This window comes from Drosophila melanogaster, chromosome 2L, assembly GCF_000001215.4.
Source record: "Drosophila melanogaster chromosome 2L".
NCBI classification, from domain to species: domain Eukaryota; kingdom Metazoa; phylum Arthropoda; class Insecta; order Diptera; family Drosophilidae; genus Drosophila; species Drosophila melanogaster.
The window spans coordinates 19,400,753-19,426,094 of NT_033779.5; the positions used below are offsets into that span (position 1 = coordinate 19,400,753).

Genomic DNA, 25,342 nt, shown 5'->3' on the forward strand with positions numbered 1-25,342 from the left:
AAAGTAGGCAATCCAAAAGGCAGAAAATGGTTTCTCTTATTTATTTATCATTCGGTTCTATGGTCTTTTCATGTCGAACGAGTAGCAATATCAAAGTGACCAACATTATTGATTAGGATTAGTGTCTGCTAATTGATTACGATCGCATTCTATTATCGTATCCTGCTCGGATGGCGTTAATTAAATTACTAAATTGACTCGGTTATACAAAGCACAGATGCACGGTAAGTAGGTGTACAGGTGTGTGGGGGGGGGGGGTGGTTGAGTGGGGCTGGTGCGTGTGGGATTGGGTCGTAAATCGTATAAAAAACAGTATTATATGCATAACTAGAGTTTGGCAGCTGCGAATATCTTCATCCGAATATCTTGTCGAAGCAGGTGTGGCAGTATGGCTTGTCCTTTTGCTCCTTGAAAGTGCCCTTATTCAACTGCTTCAGGCAGAAGGCGCAGACGAAGTGTTCCGGGTGGAATTTCTTGAACATGGCCGTGATGCAGCGTCCGGTGATGGGTTTGGAACACCCGGCGCACAGGGATCCTCGCTTGGCATGGTAGTGCGTCTCGCAGTACGGCAGTCCCTCGTGATCAAAGAAGGATCCTCCTTGGAAGGGCTGTCGGCAGTCCTGTAAGTGAACAAGTCAAAGGTACATAATAAATATTTTGAACAGATATAATATAGATAACCAGATGTCGTTATACCAAAAGATGGATGTTCGTTCTAGGCACACTCAGGGTTAATCGTTTTTAGCCAGTACTAAATAATTGAAAGCTAACCAACTCATTGCCATAAACATTTTTGGGAAATGTTTACTGCGCCTCAAGATCACAACCGCACTGTCCTGATCTTTAGTTGTAAGTGTGATTATGTGTGCTTCGGAAATATAGGAGAGGTATGAGGATGATGTATTGTGGGCCAAATGGCGGTGCAGCCTCCGTCTGGGGCTAATTACGACCATAAATTAGTTGCCATACAGCATGACGGACCAGCAAACCGATCGAGAGCCGACAACATAATATTCGCTGTGCAAAATTTTACGCCTGGCCTGAAAGACCTAATTAGAATTTAGTCGAATCGAAAAAAAAAGTGATGAACGGAAGACTTTGGTACCCTGGGACCTGGGGACCACTGTGCACGGCGTCGAGCTAATTGGAAAACAAAGATTGTACATTTCAAAAACAAGATTTGGGGGAAATTTAAATATGATAAATATATGAAAAAAGTGCGGCCAAGACATTTGTTTCTTGCTATTTCTTTTTTTTCGGGGGGGGCTTTTGGAAAAACATATCAACAGCAGCAGCAGGAACAGCAACAATTGTATTCAGACAATAACATTTTGCGCACGCTTTTGGCCAGCTTCCAAAAACATGGGGCATTGAAGGTGTGGAGAGGTGGCAGGGGACAATATCATCCAACCGGCAACAGCGATCGAAACATGGAACGAAGGATCATTGAGAACGTGATATCTGCGGCGGAAAAGCTATTTTCGGTTTTCACCACCTCATACAAATCAATCAATCCATAAACAACAGGTGCCATTTCATAATTTTCCTTTTGTTGATCATATGAAAGGAAGCCCATAAGTGGGGCACAGCAACAAAAATAAGCCAAAAAATCAATATCGATATGAACTAAAAATAAAAACCAAATACATATAAGGCACGAATTTTCAACAATCAATGGAGAATTTCAGCTATGTGTCTTATGTATATATTTAAAGAGGATTTGCAATTCCTCATTGCAATAGCTTAGCTATTTATAGACACATATGATTAAAATAGTTAGCTCTATTTGAGTTAAATTGACGAATCGACTTAAATTTAGTCAGTCCAATCAATTCAATTAGCACCCGGGGGTGCCCATTAAAGACAAGCAATAAACAGTGCGAATTTTATGTCCATTATGGACAGATATATAGCCGAGTACCAGGCGAAGCATATAAATGCTGACTACAACGTCAGCAACGAAAATAGTCTAGGCTGGTAAGAATTATTGCTTTCCCTAATCGAAAATCGAATCCACAATATTGTAATTTGTTTATCAACCGGATAGAAAGCAACAAAAGTCAAGAACACACAACTGCGGAGGTGGGACAGCAACAGACACATGTGTCAAGGCCAGCAAACTGACACTGACCTTGACACGAGGTCTGGTTGGTTGGTTGGGTGTTTGGGTGATTGGGTGGCTCTGGGTGGGTGGATTCCGCACGAAGGTCGCCGTCACCTTGAAAAGATGCGAACACTTTTCCACCATCCCACCTCCTGTTCTTGCTTGCTTTAGCTGGTTGTTTCGTTTGTTTTTTGGTCGTGTTTTAATGTGTAATTATTAAAATTTTATTTACAAAAACAAATTACAATATTGTGGGTCATTTTCATAAATGATTTTAAATTTAAAAAGTACCTATAAACTTAGCCTACAAAAAGAGCATAGAAAAGTTCAACAAGTCGGGGGGGTTTAGGGTCAGGCTCAGGGGCAGGGACAGGGGCGTTCAAAAAGACCATCATAGAGGGCTGCTTTTCAGGGACTCGCGACTCATGTTCACACCAGCGGCACCTGCCCCCCAAACGGAGCGGGCCAGCTGGAAAAGGGTTGGGAAAGGGTTATGCTGCTGCTGCTGCTGCTGCTGCGCCTGCCACTGATGTTGCTGTTGTTCATGCTGTGCTGTGTTGCTCCTAGACCCGCAACGAAAATAGCCAAGACGAACGGCGGGCAGCTGTTTTGGCCGCGAGTTCTCCTCCTCATGACGCTGGTAATAAAAAAGTGGCACGCAGCTAGATACCAAAATGTATCTGAAGCCACTGCCGCCGGGTGCTATTTTCGTTTGGCTGCTGAACTTCAGCAACAAGTTTGCTGATGCTGTTGCTTGTGAATCTCTCCTACTCCTCCTCGTCGACGCCCACGCACTGTGGACAGACGGGCTTGCCCTCCATGGCGTAGAAGGACTTGCCGCGAACGGCCTTCTTGCAATCCTAAGGGGTATACGTGATCAGGATGAACGATTAAAATGGGCAATTATGGTCAGAAATAGCGAGGGGAAAAGGCAAGGCTCAGATCTTAAGGCTTTGCTGTCACATTTAGATTCCGAATGCTAAATGAATGCTAGATGTCTAGTCAAGATGTGTAAAATTCATATAGAGGAATCAAATGTGTCAGTGGCAAAGCCCTTGCTACTCTACTCCTTTCTTCAGTAAATGAAACGTAAATGGCATTAATTCTGGTTAGCATATCTATGTAAGAGGATAACAACGTACCCTGCAGACGAAGCAATCCGGATGCCACTGCGAGTTCAGCGCCGAGATGTAGTTCTCCATAATGGCGCGGTTGCAGCCATTGCACTTCGGGGCAAACATCTCGAAGTAGTCGTTGCGACAGTACGGCTTGCCGTCACGCTCATGGAATCCCTCCTCGCCGAACTGCTGGCCGCACTGGGCGCAGAAGAAGTGCTCCGTGTGCCAGGTCTTGTCCAGCGCCGTTACGCACTTGTCCAGAATGGCGCCGTTGCAGTAGGCGCAGCGCGGGCTGAACAGATTGTGGTAGTCCGGCTCGCAGTACGGGAAGCCGTCGCGCTCGAAGAAATTGCGGGTGCCCAACTCCTGGCTGCAGTGGTTGCACGTGAAGTGCTCCGGATGCCATGTCTTGCCCAGGGCTGTGATCACCTGGCCCACAATGGGCTTCTCGCAGGCATTGCAGCAGCCCTTCTGCACGGTATTGACTCCTTGGCGACTCATATTGGCCTGTAGATTGCCTAGCATAGAATCCAACTGATCCTCGCGACTGTCCTCGACGATGGTCGTCTCCTCGATCGTCTGGGTGAGATGTGCCTGCTGGCTACCCTTGTTTGGTCTGGCGTAGTCGGTTACCGTCTGGTGCTGCACTGTCGACGAGTGCTGTTGCGGATGACTGCCGTTTCCGATGCCGTTTGTTCCGTTGCTAACCTGGAATGAGGGATAACGATTCCAATTAGCATGCTATATCCTTCGGATTCTGTTGCGGTGGGCTTACGTCGATGTGCTTGCCTCGACTGAATCAAAAGTTGTGTGAGCGCTAGCACAAAAACTTTTGCTTTTAGCCGCCACTGCCGACGAAAACGAACAAAAAAAAAGAATCAAAATATCAAAAATAATGTTTCTCTTCCTCTTCGCACAGATTCTCCTCCTGACTGAACTATATAGCTATATGTATGTGTGTGTGTGTGTATGTGGACCTCGTTGCGCACGACGCTCTCCTCATATGCAAAGCATTTTTCTTCTACGTTGACGTAGTTTTCGTTCATTGCCAAAAATACGAAAGAACGTTTTCCGATGAACGAACAACGAAAGGAGTGGGCGGCCAAGGGGGTTTCTCTACTGCCTCTGTGCGGATCTTGTCTGTCGAGTCTCCATTTCAATATTTAATTTTTCTTTTATAAACTCTGCATTTTCATTGGGCGTGCTCGGGTTCTGCCTGCTTCGGCCTAACTAAGTAGACGCCTAATTGAGCGTCCTCTGAATTGGGAAAGGGGAGGATTCGCATTGAAAAGGTACGTATCTACTTTAATGATTAGCAAGCTTTACTTAATGCAACCGTTTATCTACTGCTACCTAGTTTTATATTTCTCAATATGTTTGGATAAGCACAGCAGATTATAATTTCTTTATAATTAGTAGACGCTCTGGCTCGTTTTCTTTGTGCGTTTCGTCACTACGTGAATAATCACTAACCCTTTCTTATTTTGTATACATGGATAGGAATTCTCAAACGAAATTGAAAGACAGTTAATTTCTCTAAACACATAAAATATTCAAGATTCATTTCGTGAAAACTTCTTAAGCCTTAAACCTTTATAAAAATAGCATTTATTAAATAGTGCCGATCAATATTTAAGGCATTGCATTAAAGACTTGCAATTGATGTGGTGGGTAATATTTTTACATTCCATTTTTTTACATTTTACATTCCATTTTTTTTACAATTCCATTTCCATCGTACTACTTATTAAAATGTTGTATCCACATGGAATGACTCTATCGCTGTGGACAGCAGTCTGCGTAGTGACGAATCGCACCATTTATTAGAATATTGTTATTATTCCAAATTAAATCGACCCTTCCCGAAATGTTATAGTCAGAGATTCCATTTTGGTTGAATCAAGGAAGCCTCAATGTTATCAAGATTTATATTCACGCCCGCCCCTTTCGAACGAAACTCCGCTCCTGTTTCGCCTGCCGCACAAATTTTCATTGGCTTCAGCGTCGCCGAGGTTTTCTTATTCTAATATTTTCATTGCCTATTTTAAGACCCAAATCGTACACAGCGCAGTCGAACCACCGAAATCGTCGTTTGGCATGGAGTATAAAATGAACATCGACCGGCTGGTCAACAGGATTTCCCCATAAAAAGCGCAGCCGAATGTTCGTTCGGCACACGTTTCCAGTCGTGGCCAGTGGACGGGAGAAAATCTGGGAAAAGGTGGGGAATTGAGGGATTATGAAATGGGGGACAGGAAGCTGGCACTGAGGAAATCTCGATCAATGAATGGGACGGGCAGGAGGTGAAATGAAAATGGGCGGAAAATGGGGATACGAATGCGGTTTTGAACGCCAGATGATTGTGGCAATGAAAGCGCAAGCAATGAAATATACAGAATATACCAGAGACACATTGAAACACCCACAGCTAAATGGATCGCTTGGGTTATAGAAATGAAAGAAAATATAATAAAAAAGCGCTTTCGAAAATAGCCATGCAAATGATTTGCAATGAAAAACTATAGCAAAAGCGGTGTGCGCTGTGGAAAACGCGTTGACAAGTGGGTGAGGGGGTGGGGGGGTGGATGGGGGTGGGTGGGCGACTAACTGTGCGTTTTGGGTGTGTTTGTGTGGGTAGGAAAAGCGCCGGGAAAATCCGACGGGCCGTGTGCAATATTGTTTATATCCGAATATATTTGTATTTTATTTTTTCCCCCGCTCTTCTCCACGCGTACAGAAAAAGAACGAGGGACCAAGAGGCTTTTCTATTTTATTTTCATATTTATCATATCAACAAAAGTCACGGACACGCCTTGTCCCCCCGCCCTCTGCCCCCTTCACCGACCACCCTCGCAGTTGGCAGAAAATTGAAAATGATATTAAATAATTAACAGGCCCGACCGAGTATACTTTACTTTTCAACTTTTCGCATGCACGCCTGCCATTCGTCAATGACATTGAATTGCAATTTACTCGAAGTCTAAAGAATCCATTCAACCCCGCCCCGCACGAATGTCTGCTAATTTGACTGCAATGGCCATCGAATCGATTGCCAACAAAATGAAAGAAGTGTGCAAAAATATTTTTCACTTAGTAATTAATTAATAATTAATGCAATCCGAATGCCTCGGCGACAAACTGACAATTCGCGGCATTCCCTGCCGACATCTTGCAATTTCAAGGCATTTCAAGGGTCAAATCTCAGATGGGGATATTTTCTAAACATTTAGAAAATGTTAGAAAACATTTGAAAAGAATCGCTACTAACTGTCACATTAAGTATGGGAATAAAGCAATAAATTGCTTTGAGTTAAGCCACAAGAATTTAGATGCTATCTAGCTATTGTATAATAGTAACTATTCAAGTGGTATATCAACAGAGAAATATAGGAATAAGTAGCATTCATTTGCCTTTACTGACATTTTTCAGTTACTTTCCAAAGATCGATGCATTTCATTAACGAACTAAGTCTTGACCCAAATTCATTCGTATGAAAGAAAGGAGCAGACGCACCGCAAAATATTTAACTAGATCATAAAAAACAAAACGAAAAAGTGGCGTAAAAAGGCCAAATAAATGCGAACGACATCTGCTGAAATACATCATCCGTATAGGCGTTTCGTTCGGAGATGTCAGAAAGTTCTAAAAACAAATGTCGGACATATGAAGGAAGGCGAATGGCCACATCGCCATAAAAGAAAAGCAGGCTAATCCAATCCAATCCAATTGAACGGAAACAATATTTTCTTGCTTGTATATCCTGAGAAGATGTGCAGTGCATGAAAGCATGAAAAAATACCTTTTTTGTTTACTCGATTGCCACCCAAAAATTGATTGATGCCCTAATGAGGCACCGATATAGAATATAAAATAAACGTGGCCATGTGTAAATGCTAATCTGGGGAAAAACTTAAACTTAAAATGTCTTGGCGCCGTGTGCAATAAATCGTGTGACAGTCCCTCGCCATCATAATCAGACTTCATTAGCCCAATCAATTTATGTGGCCCATTAAAGTATGCCCCGAAATATCCACCTTCGCATTGCGTTGGCAGATGTCAAAGTCAAGATCTTTCTCCGCTGCTCTTCGACTTCTCGAAGGGATCGTCCTCAATGGATAGCATGGGGATCTATGGATCGGCGGTGTCATTAGATTCGCTCGGTTGCCTTGCGTCAGACGATTTGCGATGACAAATAGATTCATTTTATGGTCTTTATTACAATTCACAACCAAACCGAGCATTTGGGGCGTCTCTTGCTAAAAATAGCAAAATACATAGTAGAAAATCAGAAGGATCGGGTGGGTGGTGGCACGGGGGTCGAAAGACTTCGACCATATGCAATTTGTTTAGGCGCTTTTATAGTATCCCTACGACAGGTGAAGACAGTGAAAACATTTGCGCTCTTTACAAAATACTTTTCATAAAAATCTACATTCAAAGAGGCTTGGTATGCGAATGTTAATAAACACTATAGATTGGAATTATAATTTTTTTGGAAACTGTTTTCATTTTTAATTGAAAGAATACCGCTTTGAAAACAATTGACGGTGATGCCTAGTCAAATATAAAAATCTTTCTGCCAATACACAATTATAAACCAATAATAAAATATTTACATATCGATATTACAAAACCTTCCAAATAGTCTTAAAAACAAAGAAGTTAAAGGTTTGAATAGACTGAAAATCGAGCATCTTAACCCAGTGCCCAAGAGATATACTATATTTATTAAAAATTATTTATCAGAAGGAAGATCCCTATAGAGTATAAAGTATATTCTTGATTATGATCACTAGCTAAGACGATCTAGCTGTCCGTCCGTATGAACTTTAAGATCTTCGGAACTATAAGAGCTGGAAAACTGAGATACAGACTCTATCACACTCTATCACTGTTACTGTTGGTGTTTCTTTAGCTTATTTATCTACGTTCCAAAGATGTTTCAAATGGCGTTATCTGCTTGCTAAAGCAATCGGTTTGCTGCTTGCAGATATTTATATAATAGTTGAGGAATACTTTCTTTCTTACTTTTAAAATATAATATTGCTAATGCTTTGGAAAACAAAAAGCACAATCCATTTTAATTTTTTTAATTTAAGCTGTAGAAGCGATATGTTTTACAGATTAACAATGTATAGTCATATCATAAACCAAGTTGAATTATTTCATTGTAATAACTCAATACAGCAAGTATAGCATATTTCTGTGTTTTGTAAAATAAATATATAGCATATATTCGTTCAAATTTTAGTGCAATATTTGTTCATTCATTGAATACGAGATATATCCTCGTAGATCATGTCATACAGAAGATATTGTGGGATATATATCACATATCTTTCATATGAGAAATTGTGGAGGAATTACAGTTTATACAGAATTTTATCAATATCTAAGCTAACAGTTCTCAATGATGAAAAGGACTTACCTTGAAGTCGGAAAGTGAAGCCATCAGATCATCCAGTTCCTTGGTGGCCTGCGACGTATAGGCCTGATGCACCTGTTGTCCCGGAACAGCATGATTGGGCGTATAAGAATCCTTCTGCTGCACAATTTGCTCCTCGACAGTGCCAACTGAAATGGGACAAACATTTTAGTTCACAATCAAATAATTGAGTTAGCTGGTATTTACATACCTGGTCCATCCGGACCCGTCAACTTCTCCGTCTTCGTTTCCCGAACGGTGATGGTGACATGTCGTCCCGGCGTCGGAGATTTATGCGCAGATCTAAATAAATATAAGGTCAGAGTTAATACCTTCATAATCAATTATTTCTCTTTTGAGCTGCTTACCCGTTAGGAACAGCATAGATGTGAGCATTGTCCAGTTCTTTCAGCAGGCTGTCCACTGAAGGACGCTCCTCCACGGTGGCATAACTATTCATCGTATTGTATTTCGAGACTGGAGTACTGTAGTTGACCGGTACATCGATTTCTAAGGAGTCAATAAAAACCCAATTAATGCCATACAGAAACATTTTGAACAAAGCGAATTCGATTAACAAGTCGTTACTAAAGCAAAACAAAGTATGTTCGTTTCTGTGTTCATAATTCTGTTTAAAAGGTAGTATAGGATTTTGTGGCTAATTAAAGAGTGCAATAAATTACTCAAGCTAATGTACAAACCAATTTTACAAAGAAACCGGTAGCTATGTACATATATACAGACAGACTAATTAACTTTTTAAACTTAGCTCAACTGAATAGTTATATAAAATTAAAATGCAGTAATCCGATCACTATATCCCCAATAAGATTGGATTTTTCCTTACTCTGCAGATCCTGCAGCAAGGAGTCCAGTTCTGAGAGTCCTGTGCTTGCACCCGCCGCCTGACGTGGCAACGATCCCTGGTTAGCGTATCCCGGAGTCGTTGAGGAGCCATTAAAATCATGTCCAGCCGTTGGGGAGCGTGTCTCTACGCTGTAGTGCTCTTGATACTACAAGAAAGTGGAAATATTCGAATCAGTATTGATTTCAAGCAAACTATTATAGTATACACTCACCACCTGGGGCTGGGCTTTGCCCCTGAGACTTCCATAACCTGGAGTGTTGTCCACAAACTGCTGTTGCTGCAGAGCTTGATGTTTGGGCTGGACAGTTCCATATTGCGGCTGAGGTTGCTGCGGCTGGCCTGGCACACTGTTTTGCAGGTCGGCTAATAGAGCATCTAAAACGAAAAAAGATTGAAACATTAATATATATCACGAACGAACTTCTAATAGGTTTCGCTATTCCACCAATGAGTCTATCTTTTGTTCTGTTTTTAAGATATGACGCTTTCTTTTTGATAACACGGCACTTAAGTCTTAAATCGTTTTATTTTGTGACTCTTGTTTGTATTACACATTAAATTTTGAGAAACCAATACCCAGATTATCGTAGTCCCCATAGTTGGCCATGGCACTTCTTCTTCCGGTATTTCGCAGGTATTTTCTATTTAAATTCCAAACTTGAAGCACCTGTCACTGCACCTCTGACGCATAGCCCGTTGTTAACTAAACGGAGATCCATTCGTTGCCTTCGTTTGCTGGCACATATCTCCAGCAAAAGTTTCTGATAACATTTTGTTTGTTTTCTTTTGTCTTGAGCGCGATATCGCGCAATACCTATAATTGCTATATGGGTCTTCTTTCTGGTTTGTGTCTAGGGTAAATTGAAATTGAGCAAAGGAAAAAGCTTGTTTTGAGTTTAAAGAAAGACCCATTTTTATCCACTTTTTACGTATAATAGGGGTGGAAACCTTTTAGGACCAACTGTTACGGCACAGTCCTAATTAGATTCTGTGTGCTTAATTTCGAAGTCCATGCAGTGAATTTATATACTTTTGTAGGTTCGAAAACACTTCATTCTACATGTCATGTCAGGAGACTTTATTAAGTTATATCAAAACATTTTGATAATTTTTTGAAGATCGACAATGACTCTGATTTTGTAACACCTGCCCAATGAGCAGCTGTGCTTGAACTTGACCCGTGGCCCCCGTCGAATTACACTTTTCAGCGACTACATTATTAACCCTTTATCGCCCACACTCCATTTACTCCCATTGAACAAACTTACCCAGACGTCGCTCGAACTCGCCCACTTTGAAACAGTCGCTGAGGGGCGAACTGTGGAACGACGATGATATCAGTTTTGAAGACATTTCACGCACTAAATTTGGCCAGAATCGATGGAATCGAAATGTATTGCTTGATTGTCACTCGTATGCCGATATGCAAAATTGTCGGTTTGTCTGGACCACTATAAACGGTAGTTTAGTGAAATATTTTTACCGGCACAGCAGCAACAACAACAGCCAAACCGAAAGTTCAGTTGCCAACTGACCAAATTAAAGCACCGAAAACTCAATCAATTCGGGGCCAAACAAAGTCAGGCCAAAAGACACCCACACTGCAGCCCAAAACTAGCGAAACACCGAGTATGAGGGTGATTATATACATACATATATATATATATATATATCTTTATATACAAATATATCACATACATAGTTGGAGAGCGGGGGACCTAACATCTACACACAATTTTTGATTCAGTTTAGGTGGGACGAACTTGTCGAACGGGCTAAAAATCGCACCAAGTCAAGAAATATCGCATCTACACGATGCCATAATATCTTTTAGTGTGTTAGTATTTCTTTAATGTACGTCCCATGAAAACATATTTGATCAAAATAATGTTGTTTGCATTCCTCTCGCCTCTAATTTAGCCAAGATCAATAGCGGGGAAGGGAAGTAGCTAAGTAAACATAATAATAGCGCATGAAAAATCGAGAAAAACGTCAATAATTTGTAGATGGGATACATCCACAGAGAAAAATAATAGCATTAATTACAACAGCCCTTCCATAATTTGTAGCCACATTTAGCCAAACAAATAACTGTTTTAATATAATTGGTTATGTTTAAAATATACTAAAAAGGGATAAAATTAAAATCAAGATAAACGAACTTGGGAATAGTTCTAATACTATCATAAAATCTATCTTCTAAGCGTAAAACAAAGAATAAGAATTTGATTAGTATAAAAACATGGAGTGCAGATCTTGAAATGGTTTATTTATGTATATACCTAGTAACAAATGATTTGGAAGTTGTTTTTTTTTTTGTTGTTCGTGCAGAAAGCATTAGATTGAGGGTGCTTAAGCTGTCTTTGAGGCGTGCCGAAAGTATCTGTTGGATGTCTCGTATCATCCGCTGTCATACAATCGCACTTAACGCCATTTACTTGACCCACCCACAGCAACAAAAACAAGCCAAAAAGAACACTAAAACAGCAGGAAGACATGACAGCAGGCGATTAAGCTATAAGGCCACCGCAATAAATCAAACAAATTTCGAACATTTCGCCCGAGAGTTCAAAAGTCGGGGGGAAGAGTCGGAAAAGGCACACCTGTAACTGGGCCAATGCCAAAAGCTAGAACAAGAAAATCGAGTGAAAACTCAGCCACAGTCTGCCTGCCTACCGCTCAAATTATGAGCTTTTCTTTTCTATATATGTATGTATGAACAATATATGAAAAGGAAAATAAGGTGTGACGCGATTCGTTCGTTTTGGCAAGCGAATTCATAACACGTTCGTATGAAAGTGATCAAGAGGCGATATGCTCGAATTTATATTCGAAAACATTTGCATTATTGGGCTAGAATCAGCCAAATTATTTCGCAATATCTTTAAAAATAGTCCCAAACCGAGAGATCGAACATGTGGTTGACGAGCAAATCACTCGAGGCACAGGCACCAGGCACCAGGCACCATATGTGGGCCTCCGTACTCCCACTTCCATGGCTTTCCCGCTCGGATCAGACGGCGGGGATCATCTATATATAGGACAGGGCAGGGTTATCAGAACGTCACGCTCCACTGGGTCAACGGGTAAGGAGAGCCGACAAAGAAGACGAATGGGATTTTCAAATTTATGGTGCCCGAAACGGAAATGATTCTTTTTAAATCGCATGAAGACACAAACAAATATTTAAGATCGCTGATTTATGGTGATAACACTGTGATGCACTTTAGGCAAGAAAATATTTTGAATTACTCAATAATCTAAATGAAAATAAAAGCCAATATTGCAATCAATTGCAAGAACTGGTTAAATGAATATGAGAACATAAATATTTGTTGGAAAAAATCCTTTTTAAAAGTTTTGTTCTATTTCTTAAAACTCAAAATTAAGTTAATTTTATCTATACAGAAACATTTGAAATATTTGTATTAATTGAAACAGCTTGTGACTATTTAAGAATCGAGTGTTTGGTAGCACTGTTCGCTTTAATTAGTTGCCTTTATCGAGAGGGCACTGTAGTGTTCCCTCTGGGTGCCAGAAAATATGCGCCCAATAAGCCACTTGATTGCTTCACGAGGAGATATTTCATCAAGAGCACATTTCACACATTAGTTTCGAGGAATGCAATTGGCAGAAGCTACTGGCTTGATTAAAATGCAATTAAAATCAATTAACAAGCAGTAGTTGACTGCAAGAGGTTTTTATAGAGGAGTTGCACTCAAACTCGGTTTTCAGTTAAGTGGGAGGGGAGGGGCAGGAAGGCAGCTGCACATGACAGCTGTTGAAATTTTGCAATTGACAACTTGATGCAGCAAAGGAGCGAGCGGGAGAGAAGATGCAGAGAGCGTGGGTGAGAGAGGCGGATAAATCACGCGAATTCGAATTGTTGCTGTTGTTGCGCTCCGCCGTCTGCTGTTGTTGTTTTATTGTTGACATTGTTACATATCCACGGATGTATGTGTGTTTAGTTTTGTTTAGCTCGTTTTGGGAGCACTTTCGATTTTCATTTTGGCGGCTTGTTTGCGGTTTTTGGTTTGTTGTTGTATTGCTGATATTGCTGATCGATTGCGGCTGCCTTAATTAAATTCCCGCACACACAGACACACACACACCCGCACATCCGCGCAAAGACTTCACACATACGAGGCGCAGCAGCAGCAGCAGCACACAAAATATTTTCGCTCGGCAAAATCTTAAAATCAACTGAACAAGAAGATCGACAACAAATTCCGTCGAAGCTGAAGCTGCGCGCAAGCGGTGGAAAAAAGCTTTTGCGACGAAGATTTGAGATTTTCTCTCTTGAGTGTTTTTCTTTGAGTTGTGTTCTCTCAAAAGAGAGGGAAAGAGTTAAAGAACTGCATTATTTGAACAGCTGATTCTTGATTGTTGTAATAGAATCACATAAAAAACATGAAGCTGCCTTTCAATTATAATTATATTACATAATTTAATGTTTTTGGATATGTAAAAACATTAAATCAATACAAATTATTAAAAAATATTTCTAAAAATATTAAAATACCACAGCACTTCTTGAAAAGGGATCTGATTTACACATTGTAATAAAATCCCAAATGTAGAAACATTAAATCAATAAAAATATACAAGATCTACCATCAAACGCAACAACAAATATAAAGTTTAAAAGATTTGTTTTTGTTTTTTCAATCTTCTTTTTTCCACAAGTGCACATTGAAGTGCAAAATGCCAGTTTCTTTCTTTACTAATTTAAAATTTAATAAGTATAATTCACTAATTTGGTGAACTCAATAAAGGTTCTACAGTTAGACGAGTCCGGAGTCAGAAGCGTATATTCAAATGCAGCTTACATACAATGGAGTCTGTGCCCCAAACATACTTTGAAAATAATAGATTATATCATTCAATTTGAATTGTAATCATACCTTTGTTGATAAAGGTAATTATAATCGGATCGTCGAATGAACCTATATGCACCATACTATTAATATCTTCTTAAAAGTTAAAAAAATGTCTTGGAATTTCTGAAAATATATTTTTCCAATCACAGGTGTTGAGTAATTATTGCCGTTTGTTGTTGTTGTTGCGTGGGTTAGTGTGTCACACAAGTGGTGGCGCCACCTGGCGTCTGCCTTTCGCTCTTGCCTTTTTACTCATTTTCCGAGTGTTCTGCCGGTTTTTTTGTTTCACCAAATGAATGAATCACTTGACTTTGAAAAGAAAACTAAAATTAGTATTTGTATAACAACAGCAACACATAGTCACAAATTGTTATAGCTTTTGTTCAGAATTAAGTGTTTTGTTTTATTCTCTTTTATTTGGTTCGCTTTGATGGCGATGCTTTTGCACAATTGATTGTTTTGGTTCAAAGATATGAAAAGGTTAACAATATAAGAGTTTCCCTTTTGGTAAAATCAATAATATTAAAAATAAAAATTAGGTGGCCCCGACCTGTGACAACTCAAAGGCATAAAAACGGGTTTTGCTTTATCGATAAGCTCTCAACAGCGTTGTTATTTGTTTTTGTTATTTGACCAACCCAGCTTCCTCGGTGTCCGTAAGGCCCACTTTATAAGATAAACTGCCAATGTAATCAATCAATCCGATCTCAGATGCCCTGAGGTTACAGCCACGGCAATTAGAATATCTTGCGTAATGCCAACCTAAACAGGTGTATACTGTCATATTGAACACTACGAGACGAAACTGTAATTCCAAATTATATGGGATCAAAGAATACGAATATCACCGTAGAAGTTGATAATAAATACTATAGTTTACATTAACTTACATTTAATACGAAACATAATAAAATAGCTATTCGAAAATAAGCTAAAATAAATGGTAAATTGAATAAATTGATCTTTGTATCTTTTCTTCCATATGTGCCACCATATCATTGCGAAACGCACGTTATCCTCACGGATTGTGCTTGTATCTGTTGCCAAAGTGTCGTGTCTGGCAATAAATAGAACACGAGTCGATTGGAAACCACTGACGCCCACCGACGCTACTTGGATCGGCTGCCGACTCAATGGGAACAATGATCTAATGATCTAATGATCCAATGATCCAATGAATGAAACGCGTAGTAAGGTCAGCGACTACCAGTCTACAGATTGTAGAATGAAACCCACGCCGCAAAACTCGAAAGACTGAGGCTTACCGATTTTCATGTCAATCGACTCTGACTGTTTGCACTCAGCTCACTTGCTAAACAAATCCGATGAAGACCGCACAACGTTGCAATTCAAACTGAATGGGGAATATTCAAATCGTGTGCTGACAACTGGAGAATACGATGCGAGTGCAATAGAAGGTGTTAGTCTGGGTGCAATTAACATTACTCCAGCCAGATGTAAACAGACATGCTAAGTAAGTACACTGCCCGAAAATATGGGGAGGTATTTCGGCGTGCATTATGAATAAAAAATAGAAGCTCATACGGTGTTCATAGATCATCATAGATTTATTAAGCAATTACGTGCTAAACTTTAGACTTTGCAAGTTACAATTTTCTTGGTAACCTAAGACAACAAATTTTTCTGAGTGCATAAATATGTAGACAGTGCGAGGGGCAATACTCTCGGAAATGTAAAAGTTAGCAATAAAAAGCTAAATTTGTTTACCTTACATGCTATGCACTTGTATACACTGTCTACTTGATTACGTCATCTGCTGGGTGTTTGAAGAGCAATTGCTTACATTTACTTTAATGGCGATTTCCTATGATGCCTCATGTTTTGAAATGCTCGGGTATTCGATGAAATGTTCCATTTTTGGAGTTGGAACATTTTTATTGATCAATGCCGAGAAGACAACTTCTCCTAAAAGTACTCGTTTAGTTTGTTAATGAGATCCCAAAAGTATGCTACACTTTCACAACGTGACTGTTTACGATTGATTGATCAAATTATAAGCATGGATTTACTTTATAATTAGTCAGATGTCTTAAAAGTACTATTACGAAGAAGGGAATTATAATTTGGTATATGGTAACACGTTCTGTATTTATTTCAATGCTGAACAAGAACACAGCAAACACTCTTGTGCTGAAATTGTACGCCAGCCTTTTCAGTGTCAACGGAAAACAAATAGAGCAAGCGGAATAAAATGAATGCCTCCAAAAATTAGCAATTTTAATCAGAATTCTAGGGGATATCAAGTCCCATAAAGCCCAGAGCCTCTGTGCGAAAACCAGAGACCACTGAAATGCTGAAGCTTACGGTTCTACTAATTACATTGCTGGTCATAGCAAAAACTGGATGGACTCGCGAAAAGTTCTCCATACAAGTAAACGAAGGTAATGCTATCTACGATACATATGTATATATAAGATGTATATTAATGTCTTCCTTACATTTGTCACTAGGAAATACGTTTGGTGCGCTCGTCAAGGCGGAACCCTTTACCAAAATCAACGACGGATACTACTTCTTTGGCACGGAGTCCTTGAACTGGTACGAGGCCTACGAGAAATGCCGCGAATTGAACTCTGAGCTGGTCACATTCGAAACGGACCAGGAGTTCGATGCCGTTACGGCTTTCCTGACGGCCAACGGATCACGGCTGACGTACTGGACATCGGGAAACGATCTGGCCAAGACTGGCAGCCACAGATGGTTCACCAATGCCCAGCGAATTAGTTCGCTCAGGTGGGCAAGGAATCAGCCGGATAATGCTGGGCAGAAGGAGCACTGCATCCACCTTGGCTATATTTACAAGGACTCGCGGAAGTTTGAGCTAAACGATAGACCCTGCTCACAGGATCCAAACAGTTTGTTTAAGTATATATGCGAAGCTCCCGAAATGGAAACCATTTCCATTGTGGTGTGGAAGTAGAGTACTTCACAAACCTCTTCCATTTCAGAAGTTTGACTTTATAGTTTTGCAATGAAGGGGAACCACCGGAATACTATTTTCTTGAGCAGCCATAAAATAAATTAAAAGGTTTTGTATTTTTCTAAGATAACCACTAAGCAACCCGTAAACTTATCTCGCACTTCTGCAAATATATCATTGGGTATAAAAGGCGGTTATACTTGTTACATTCTATGAGTAATAGGAAAAATGCTGAAGACATTGGTTCAACTTTTCCTTGTTGTCGCCGGTTTTGCACCAGGATTCGGCTACGACAAGTACACCACACACATACAAAATGGTAGGATGTCATTTGTGTTCATAAAAGCGTGATTATATCCTGATTATGTTCAACGTTTCAAGGAAACCCGTACAACTTGACCGTTGACATGACTCCCTTCATTAAGATCAACGAAAGCTACTATGTTTTTGGACAGACTAAGGTCAATTGGTATGTCGCCTACGAGAACTGCCGCAGGCTTCAATCCGAACTGGTGACCTTCGAAACAGCCGAAGAGTTTGACGCCATTGCCGCGTTCTTGAATGCCCGAGGAGATCGCTCCGAGCACTGGACCTCCGGCAATGATTTGGGCAAAACCGGCACCCACTACTGGTTCTCTAATGCACAACTCGTGACCATTAAGCGTTGGGCGCCCAAACAACCAGACAATGCTGGCGGTAGGGAGCATTGCATACACTTGGGCTACATCTACGGCTATTCAACGGAGTTCCAACTGAATGATCGACCCTGCCACAACCACGCGAGTAGCTTGTTTAAGTACATTTGTGAGGCTCCAAAGCAGGAAACTGTATCTATTGTTGTTTGGAAGTAGAGTATGTGTCAATATATATATATTTATTGCTCTACTATGTCACATATTGTCAGTGCTATAAAAGTCTTAAACTATCAGTCAACAACGCTATCAGCCATGGCTATCTGAACAAGCAATTTCCAAACTCTTAGTCAGTTGCAAACTGAAGCTCGAGGAATGATGGTCAAACTTCTCCTGCTGTTCCTGGTATGCTGGAGTGCTCTTCCTTTGGAGTCATCTCCCTTGGGTAACCGATGTAAGTACTGAAGTTATTACTTGAAGTTATTATGAAAATAACTAATATTGGTAAGGTTAGATTTCGTATAAGCTATATGCAGATGCCTTTAAAGTCGTTACACTGCAATATAAACCAATGATTCTTGTTAGATAACCTAGAGATCGGTGAAAAGCAGTACTACATTTCGTTGGCAAAGACCAACTGGTTCGAGGCAAGCAACCACTGTCGTCAGAATGGCGGATTTCTTCTCAATTTGGAGAGCAGAGAGGAACTGGAGCTCCTTAGCCCCCACCTTCACCCAGCCTACAGCTATTGGCTATCCATCAATGACCTCGGCGAACGGGGCGTATACGTGTCGGAGGCCACTGGTCTAGAGGCTCCGTTTCTTAACTGGTCCGCCGGAGAGCCGGACAACAGCAGTGGCTACGATCGATGTGTCGAGCTGTGGTTGTCGACAACCTCCTTCCAGATGAACGACCTCCCATGCTATAGCTCCGTCGCCTTCATTTGCCAGCTTAACTAGGATCAAACTCTGGACTTCCATCAAAACAACTTGTTTTCTAAATGGTTAAAATTATAAAGCTGCAATTTTTCTTAGCTAGCAAATACTAATCGGTTGAACTTATATTATGGTACACACTTTTACCGGAAACCATTACATCTTTAAATATTGCATGGGAAGTATTGGTGGAACCAATGATATATACTTACATCCTGGCAGGATACCCTTGCTGCGAGCCGTACGATATGGTTGCCTAGCACCCGGATCGATCTTTCCGTACATTGTTCTATCCATGGTGTCGAACGAGATTCACTTGCTTTTCGCACTGATTTGATTGAAACGTTAATGATTAATCGAGAATATGTTAAGTGACATTTTATGTTCCCCAAACAGGTCTGCAGGTTTGGCTGACGATGTTGCACTGCGCCACCGGCAAAATGTTTTATTTGAATTATTTATAAGCGCATTTTTATTTTTGGCCTTTCGGGGCTCTCGACGACGGATTTGTCGTTTTTGTTTGCGTTGGGTTAGCCTGTCAGAGAGTGGATATTGTAGTTGTCGTCGTCGAAGTTGTCGTTGTCTTCGCCCGTCTATCAGAGCTTTGCCCCAGTCCACAAAAAAAAGAAGAAACAAAAAATTGAAAGAAACTAGTTCCCTGCCCCCGTGGAAGTCCAAGTGATTTAATGTTGGAAATTGTTGTCTGGAGAGTGCTTTGTGCATTCGAATTTCCTCTATTAATTGACTGAGACTGACAAAATACCGCATTAAAAGATTAAAGGGATGTGGTGAGGTGAGAGATCTATGATCTAAGCTGCATATATGATGAAGAGCTCTCAAAAAGACGAGAAATAAATCTACTGGTAATGTAAACATTGTCTGTCAGTTCATCAGTTCATCATGCTTCAAACCTAAGAAATAAATTACCTAAATCAATACTCGAAACAAAGATATTTAGTTAAGTCAATGAAAGTCCACTGTCAAACAAGTCAAATGATCTTCATCTGAAGTGATTACTCTACTTAAGATGCACCTTAATCTTCCGTATCTAAAGATCAAAAAGATAGAGAAGTCAAAAATGGTTCTTTATAGCGTAATCACTGAAGATGCAAATCAATCTAACCGTATCTAAAGATCCATAAAAACACCAACAAGAGCGATAAATCAGACCAAAAAGTCCGGACCAGTTACTCTGACTTCCTAATCCCAATGTGCGTGGGTGAATCTCAATAGATGATCTATGCAACTAACTCAATTTACGATGGCCTGTAGATTTAGTTGAGCCAACAAACGGTCTATAAAGACAGATTTATGGAAGCATAAAAATACCAAAATGAACATGCAGGCCACATTTTAGATTTTCGTTCCAAACAAATAACGACACATTGGAAAAAGGTAAAAAATAATAAACATAAATTCACCGACCGAACACAAAGCGAGCCGGGCCAAAAATACGAGTATCGAGAAGGGAACGGGGAATCAAGGTTGCCAAATTACGTCAACACCAATGATCGCCAACTAAAAATATCCAAAAGAAAAATAAAAAAACAAAAAAAAAAAACATTTCTAGCAAATCAAAGGCGACGTTTCGTCGTCTAACAAAGGGAGGCTAAACTGGGAAAATCGAGCGAAATTAATTGAAAATACGAGAGATTTCCGCAGATCGTTGCCAAAAGGAAGGGCAATAAGAAAATAAAAATCTCACTTTCCTTCCAGGTCTTGGCTATAGTCAAGTCCAAATCCATTTACCTCCACACCTGAGGCATTACTCAGTCCATTTGGGAATGACGTCGGGCCGAAATTGTTGTTCTCGATTCGGTCTTCCTTCTACGAAGTCAAATTCAAAAGTCAAAGGCACAATTTCGTGTTTATTTTGCAGGAAATTCCTAGCGATCTCAATATAAATATTTTATTAGTAAGTAGATAAAATGTGTGTGAATGCGAGTGTTGACCTTGCCGAAGGCGCTAAGGTGAAAACGCAATGCGTGGCCAAACGGAAAAGTGGGTATCAGCCCAGGGAAATTCATTTGTGTGGGTGATACCGATCTCTCTTCACCGCTCAGTGGCCTTTAGCCGGGCCTTTCAATAAACTTGGCCAATTTATGCCGCTGTAAACTGTGCGTGCTTTTCACATTCCACTTCTGTAATAGGTTCGGGAAAAAGCGACGAGCTATCGCCCACTGACTTTTGGGGCCTTTGGGGTCTTGATAAGATATATAGACCCTATATTGGCCAATGGCCTACGTACTGAGCAGATAAAAGGCTTTTCTGGAATTAAATATCAATGTCTTTTGATTGGCTCAATGGAAGCTTAATTGGTTATATTTGTCGATTGCAAACAATTCAATAGTATTGCACTTATTTATTTCAAAATATTTGTGAGCAATGAATCTAACCCAATGTTTTAATTGCACATCAACTCGCTGCTAACAATTAACGATTTCGAAATCTATCGAAGCCACTCATCTTTCGCTAGCAATCGAAACAACACACTCTAATTGAATTTGTATGGCTGGGCGATAAGAATCTTGTTTCCAGTTGAAAGAACAGAAACAAGGAACAACAACAACAAAACACAGAGCAACTCGCTGAGCAAACGAAAATCGAACTCAAACCTGGCGATGAACTCACTGCACTATGAATTACGATGATGGAGAATCCAGAGGTGCTAAGTAGTTGGGGCTTAAAACGAGCTTTTAAACCCAAATAATCCAGAGATCCAGAGTGATCTGTAGATACTTAGTTAGAGGTTTCAAAACGCACAGACAATCGGAGAGACAAAGACAGCAGCTGTCTGGTCGTAAACAAATGGCATCCACTGAACGTATCTGCGAGATACAAAATATTGGGGAGAAAACGAAAGCGATTCTCGTAAGTGCAGAACCCCCCAACAACAAAATATTCATTTGTGCGCACTATGTCAGCCGAGTTTACATCATTCTCCAGCATTTCCATCTGCTGTCGTAACTCGAGATACTTTTACGAGGGGAAGGGGAAGGAAGTCCCCCCCCCCCCCATCGCACTACCACCACCACTCGTGAGAATGCACTTGGCTTCGATTGCTTGAAATATGTGAAAAATGTCATAATTTTAATAGATTAAGTGGGCACAATTTAATTGCTTTTGCTGCCTGTTGTTATGTTTGTTTGGCTATTTCGGTCATTTCCCTCCAGAAAAACACAGAAATACCGAATTAATTTCCATCTCAACACACCCACGATCTTAATCCGTTCGGGGCCCCGAGGCGAAAATTAATGGGGCTAACCAAAATTCTATGCTCTGCCAGATCTGGGCAAATATGTCATATATTCGAATGTCTTGTCCGTTGATAATTAGTTCCATAATTAGTGGAAATGCTAATGAAATTGAAATGTTTTGCGAGCAACGCGCCGAAAAGATTTGCCAAGAGTTAGTGGAATCTTAAGGCGAGTGACACGGATCCATAAATCTTGGCCAGTTTATTATATTATATTATTTTTTTTAGCTAACTGCTTCTGGCATTCCTGCTTTATCGTTTATCTTAGTGCTAGATATCTTTTGATGTTTGTCAACTTTTTTTTTTACTGCAAACTGTTCTTGCACTCGAAGTAAACAATTTCCCACGCTCCAACCTGCCACTAACACGATTCCACTGATTTTCATCAACTTTTTCCCGCCGTAGTTTGCCGTTAAACACTTTTTCGTTGCCTTTTGTTTTGATTAGGCTTGGTTTCTTATATGTATATTCTATCGCGTTATCTGTGCACTTTTGCCTGCACCTTTGGCAGTGTGTTGTCACATATTCTATATATTAATCCCAGAGATCGTAGGACGCCGTTGGGAGACCGCAATCGAGAGACTCCGAAAAACACACGCGCTGCGCTCGCGATTCAGTAAAAGCGTCGCAATCGACTGAAATCCAAAGGGGGGCCCGATGCTGAGGCTCCAATAGACGAGCGCTCCGGCTCTCTCGCAGCTGCTCACGGAGAGCGGGGGAGCAAGAGAGCGAAGCGTTTGAGAGCTGGTAAACAAACTGCACTGCGAAAAAATCTTCTTAGATTTATAGATGTATGGATGTATGGATAGGCATAGTATATTCAAAACGATAGCTTAGCTTCGTAATAGGGGCTATATCTAAAGTAATATATATCTAAAGGAATGTTTAAAAAGTATGTATCAGCGGTTACAGCTTGTGAAACCAGTATTATGATTATTGTTGTTTCTGAGTAAACAACTAATAAACTAGTAAACAAGTAGTAAACTAATTTTGAAAAATCGAATTTAAAAAAAATGTATTTTAAATCAGAGTCCATATTGTCGTATTTTATTTTCAGTGCCAAGAGAGCCAGTTAAAAGAGAGAAAGAGCCCCACCACGTAGCTTTTCACTTGGAGTGGCTTTTCATTTTGGCTTGCGGCCTGCGGCTGAGCATTTCGACCGCAAGTGGGAGGCACAGCGAAAGGAAACCAGAGCGGACGAAAATATTGTCGCCCGATTGGAGCTTTCCTTTGGGTGTGTGAACAGTGGGCCAGCTGCCAAGAAAACCAACCCCTTCGTTGCTGACGAATAAACGAAAACGTGAGTCAAAGGCATCCAATATCAAAACATTTCTGAAACTATCTTCAATTGTACAGACAATCCGCAAGATTAAATGTTTCATAAAATGACAGTGAAAATTGGTATAAACAAAATTCCTCTGGGACAGTCATGTTGGAAATGCTTATCACTTAACAGCTGCTTAGGCTTTACAATTGTTTATCGACAAACATAGAAGATAACTAATTATATACTTTCATGACCATGAACACTGTGATATACATTGATACGATCACAGAAAAGGCAGAAATGGGATCTCAAAAACTCTTTAACCTTTCGTCCCACTGTGCGAACCTTTCCCCGTAACCATAAGCGATCATTGCTCTGCAGTTGGAGTGCTCCCCTCGGCGGAAAACGCCATCGACGCTCAATGCCCAGACAGACCTAACCGATCTCGACAGATCATCTCGTCTTTGCTGTTACAGTGCGCACACGCAACACGAACAGAAGACATTGCGTGTCGAGTGGGCGATGAAGTGGGCGCGCACTCACTAATGGCAGCAAAGCAAGATTGATGCAACTGAGTTGCTGGAGAAGATCAAGATGAAGTTGGAGATGAAGCTGAAGCCTCTACTTCCTGTGCGAAGTAAAGCTTCGAGGGCAGAATATTTATGCTGAGATTTTAAGATCTCGAACGAATTTCAGTATTATAGTTATTATTATATTATTGTAATCTAAAAAGTGATCTGAAATATTATTTGTTATTTAACATGATTTTGCAAAAGCTCTATATGAAAGTTTCTTAAGATCTAGAATCCTACAAGCCCAGCCGATAAGCAAATTTTAGCGGGCTCTTAGACCACTGTGCGTAGGTGTAGGGCAAGTCAGCTGGAATTCTTCATAAGTGTTAGTGGCCTGGCCTTTAGTCATTTCTTAAGAATTTCTGGACACACAACTCTCGGCTGCAGATTTCGTTTTGCTTCACTTTTATATTTTTATCAAAAGACATTCCGAAACAGCGAAGAATTGTGTCATAAAGAAAATAAAGTGAGACGACATGTAGACTTTTATTTCGCTGATGGAGACTAAAAGAGCACTGTGGGGCAGCGAAGAAAGCAAATACAGCCCGGCTGATTAAGCTGCCTCTCTCAGACCAGATCATTCACATGAGTACAAGGGTTTCGAACTTGGGGCTGCAAGAAACCACACCCTCCTTGCTTTCTAGAATTGTAAATGATTTCACACTGGAAGTGCTGAGCGCGATGCTTTTATGTTCGATTCAAGGAATTAGGATTATTCATAAAAGTGCAAGGAATGCGCGAATCGGACCACAGCTATCGCAATAGCCACTTCCCGAATTAAAAGCTCATTCATTTACTTGTGCACTTTGCACATATGTATGTATGTACATAAGTATGTATGTATGTACATATGTATGTATGGACCCATGTACATATGAACGGGTTCAAAGATAAGACGAGCACTTGAAATTCATCATCAAGAATTTTAAAGCACGTAACACAACCATTTTTAATCGTGATTAATGATTGTATGCTTACGATAAGAATTTCGAAAAACAGTAAATATTGAGTTTCAAGAAATATTCAATAATAAATATTTTTGTATATTGGGAAATATATTAAACAAATAACACATCTTGTTCGGTCAATGACTGAAGATCACTCAAAACTTTTTTACATAATAACAATTTCTTAAAACAGAAGTGAATAACAGATTAATAACTAAAAAGATACACAGAACACACGTTGCCATTCAACACGTGAGGTACGTTTTAGCCACTCTTCACTGTAAACGAAAATTATTCAAGCGTGAGATTTTCGACTTCCTGTGTCGCCACCTGGCGGCCAACGGCAGAATCCTCAGCTACATGTTAATTAACTCCAATTAGCGACTGACCTTGAAG

At 40.3% G+C, this 25,342-nt stretch overlaps 6 protein-coding genes and 1 non-coding gene across 19 annotated transcripts in view, besides 1 other annotated feature; 5 read left to right on the forward strand and 2 right to left on the reverse strand.

Annotated features, from left to right (window-relative positions):
• Pax (Paxillin) overlaps positions 1–25,342 on the reverse strand; it is a 25,844-nt gene continuing 502 nt past the window's right edge. The window contains exons 1-9 of one of the 9 annotated variants that reach the window (NM_001259161.3): positions 13,660–13,725; positions 10,785–10,959; positions 9,728–9,891; positions 9,496–9,661; positions 9,017–9,158; positions 8,860–8,951; positions 8,652–8,797; positions 3,247–3,930; positions 1–620 (exon numbers count right to left, since the gene is read on the reverse strand). In NM_001259161.3, the coding sequence (NP_001246090.1) occupies positions 354–620; positions 3,247–3,930; positions 8,652–8,797; positions 8,860–8,951; positions 9,017–9,158; positions 9,496–9,661; positions 9,728–9,891; positions 10,785–10,869 (1,746 nt within the window). In that variant the 5' untranslated portion in view covers positions 10,870–10,959; positions 13,660–13,725 and the 3' untranslated portion in view covers positions 1–353. Of the gene's footprint in view, positions 621–2,308; positions 2,965–3,246; positions 3,931–3,997; positions 4,038–8,651; positions 8,798–8,859; positions 8,952–9,016; positions 9,159–9,495; positions 9,662–9,727; positions 9,892–10,092; positions 10,204–10,784; positions 11,052–13,659; positions 13,726–15,661; positions 15,719–19,116; positions 19,440–22,526; positions 22,801–25,342 lie in introns of those variants that run through there. The other 8 variants (NM_165294.3, NM_001038824.2, NM_078877.4 and 5 more) reach the window with 8 other exon arrangements.
• sncRNA:359 (small non-coding RNA 359) lies at positions 2,783–2,816 on the reverse strand. Its single transcript, NR_002514.1, has one exon. It is a non-coding gene; the product is annotated as a small non-coding RNA 359 (non-coding RNA).
• Positions 7,934–8,095: a mobile genetic element.
• Positions 16,695–17,522, forward strand: Lectin-galC1 (Galactose-specific C-type lectin). Of its 2 annotated transcripts, none has more exons than NM_057852.3 (2): positions 16,695–16,798; positions 16,868–17,522. In NM_057852.3, exons 1-2 carry the CDS (start codon positions 16,708–16,710, stop codon positions 17,335–17,337), a joined length of 561 nt encoding a protein of 186 aa, NP_477200.1. In that variant the 5' UTR covers positions 16,695–16,707; the 3' UTR covers positions 17,338–17,522. The 2 variants fall into 2 exon arrangements, with proteins under 2 accessions (NP_477200.1, NP_001188845.1); NM_001201916.1 differs by having other exon boundaries at positions 16,868–17,465.
• Positions 17,565–18,277, forward strand: lectin-37Da. 2 transcript variants are annotated; one of them, NM_001014489.2, is made up of 2 exons: positions 17,565–17,656; positions 17,719–18,277. In NM_001014489.2, the coding sequence occupies exons 1-2, from the start codon at positions 17,566–17,568 to the stop codon at positions 18,186–18,188; spliced, it is 561 nt and encodes a 186-aa protein (NP_001014489.1). In that variant the 5' UTR covers position 17,565; the 3' UTR covers positions 18,189–18,277. The 2 variants fall into 2 exon arrangements, with proteins under 2 accessions (NP_001014489.1, NP_001188846.1); NM_001201917.1 differs by having other exon boundaries at positions 17,719–18,264.
• Positions 18,323–19,015, forward strand: lectin-37Db. Of its 2 annotated transcripts, none has more exons than NM_001014490.2 (2): positions 18,323–18,423; positions 18,555–19,015. In NM_001014490.2, the coding sequence occupies exons 1-2, from the start codon at positions 18,345–18,347 to the stop codon at positions 18,926–18,928; spliced, it is 453 nt and encodes a 150-aa protein (NP_001014490.1). In that variant the 5' UTR covers positions 18,323–18,344; the 3' UTR covers positions 18,929–19,015. The 2 variants fall into 2 exon arrangements, with proteins under 2 accessions (NP_001014490.1, NP_001188847.1); NM_001201918.1 differs by having other exon boundaries at positions 18,555–19,001.
• Positions 23,298–25,342, forward strand: part of CG13085 (uncharacterized protein) — a 6,221-nt gene continuing 4,176 nt past the window's right edge. The window contains exon 1 of the mRNA NM_001273645.1: positions 23,298–23,460. The gene's annotated coding sequence lies outside the window, so the exon portion shown is untranslated. The remainder of the gene's footprint in view (positions 23,461–25,342) is intronic.
• The window catches only part of Alp12 (Alkaline phosphatase 12), a 5,175-nt gene continuing 3,130 nt past the window's right edge, over positions 23,298–25,342 (forward strand). Inside the window, exons 1-2 of one of the 2 annotated variants that reach the window (NM_001273647.1) lie at positions 23,298–23,460; positions 23,517–24,057. The gene's annotated coding sequence lies outside the window, so the exon portion shown is untranslated. The remainder of the gene's footprint in view (positions 23,461–23,516; positions 24,058–25,342) is intronic. The other variant, NM_001201920.2, reaches the window with a different exon arrangement.

Coding starts and splice junctions, on each gene's coding strand:
- Lectin-galC1 (NM_057852.3), top strand. CDS start 16,708: ATGCTGAAGCTTACGGTTCTACTAATTACATTGCTGGTCATAGCAAAA. Junction 16,799..16,867: donor CTCCATACAAGTAAACGAAG/GTAATGCTATCT, acceptor ATTTGTCACTAG/GAAATACGTTTGGTGCGCTC.
- lectin-37Da (NM_001014489.2), top strand. CDS start 17,566: ATGCTGAAGACATTGGTTCAACTTTTCCTTGTTGTCGCCGGTTTTGCA. Junction 17,657..17,718: donor CACCACACACATACAAAATG/GTAGGATGTCAT, acceptor CAACGTTTCAAG/GAAACCCGTACAACTTGACC.
- lectin-37Db (NM_001014490.2), top strand. CDS start 18,345: ATGATGGTCAAACTTCTCCTGCTGTTCCTGGTATGCTGGAGTGCTCTT. Junction 18,424..18,554: donor ATCTCCCTTGGGTAACCGAT/GTAAGTACTGAA, acceptor GATTCTTGTTAG/ATAACCTAGAGATCGGTGAA.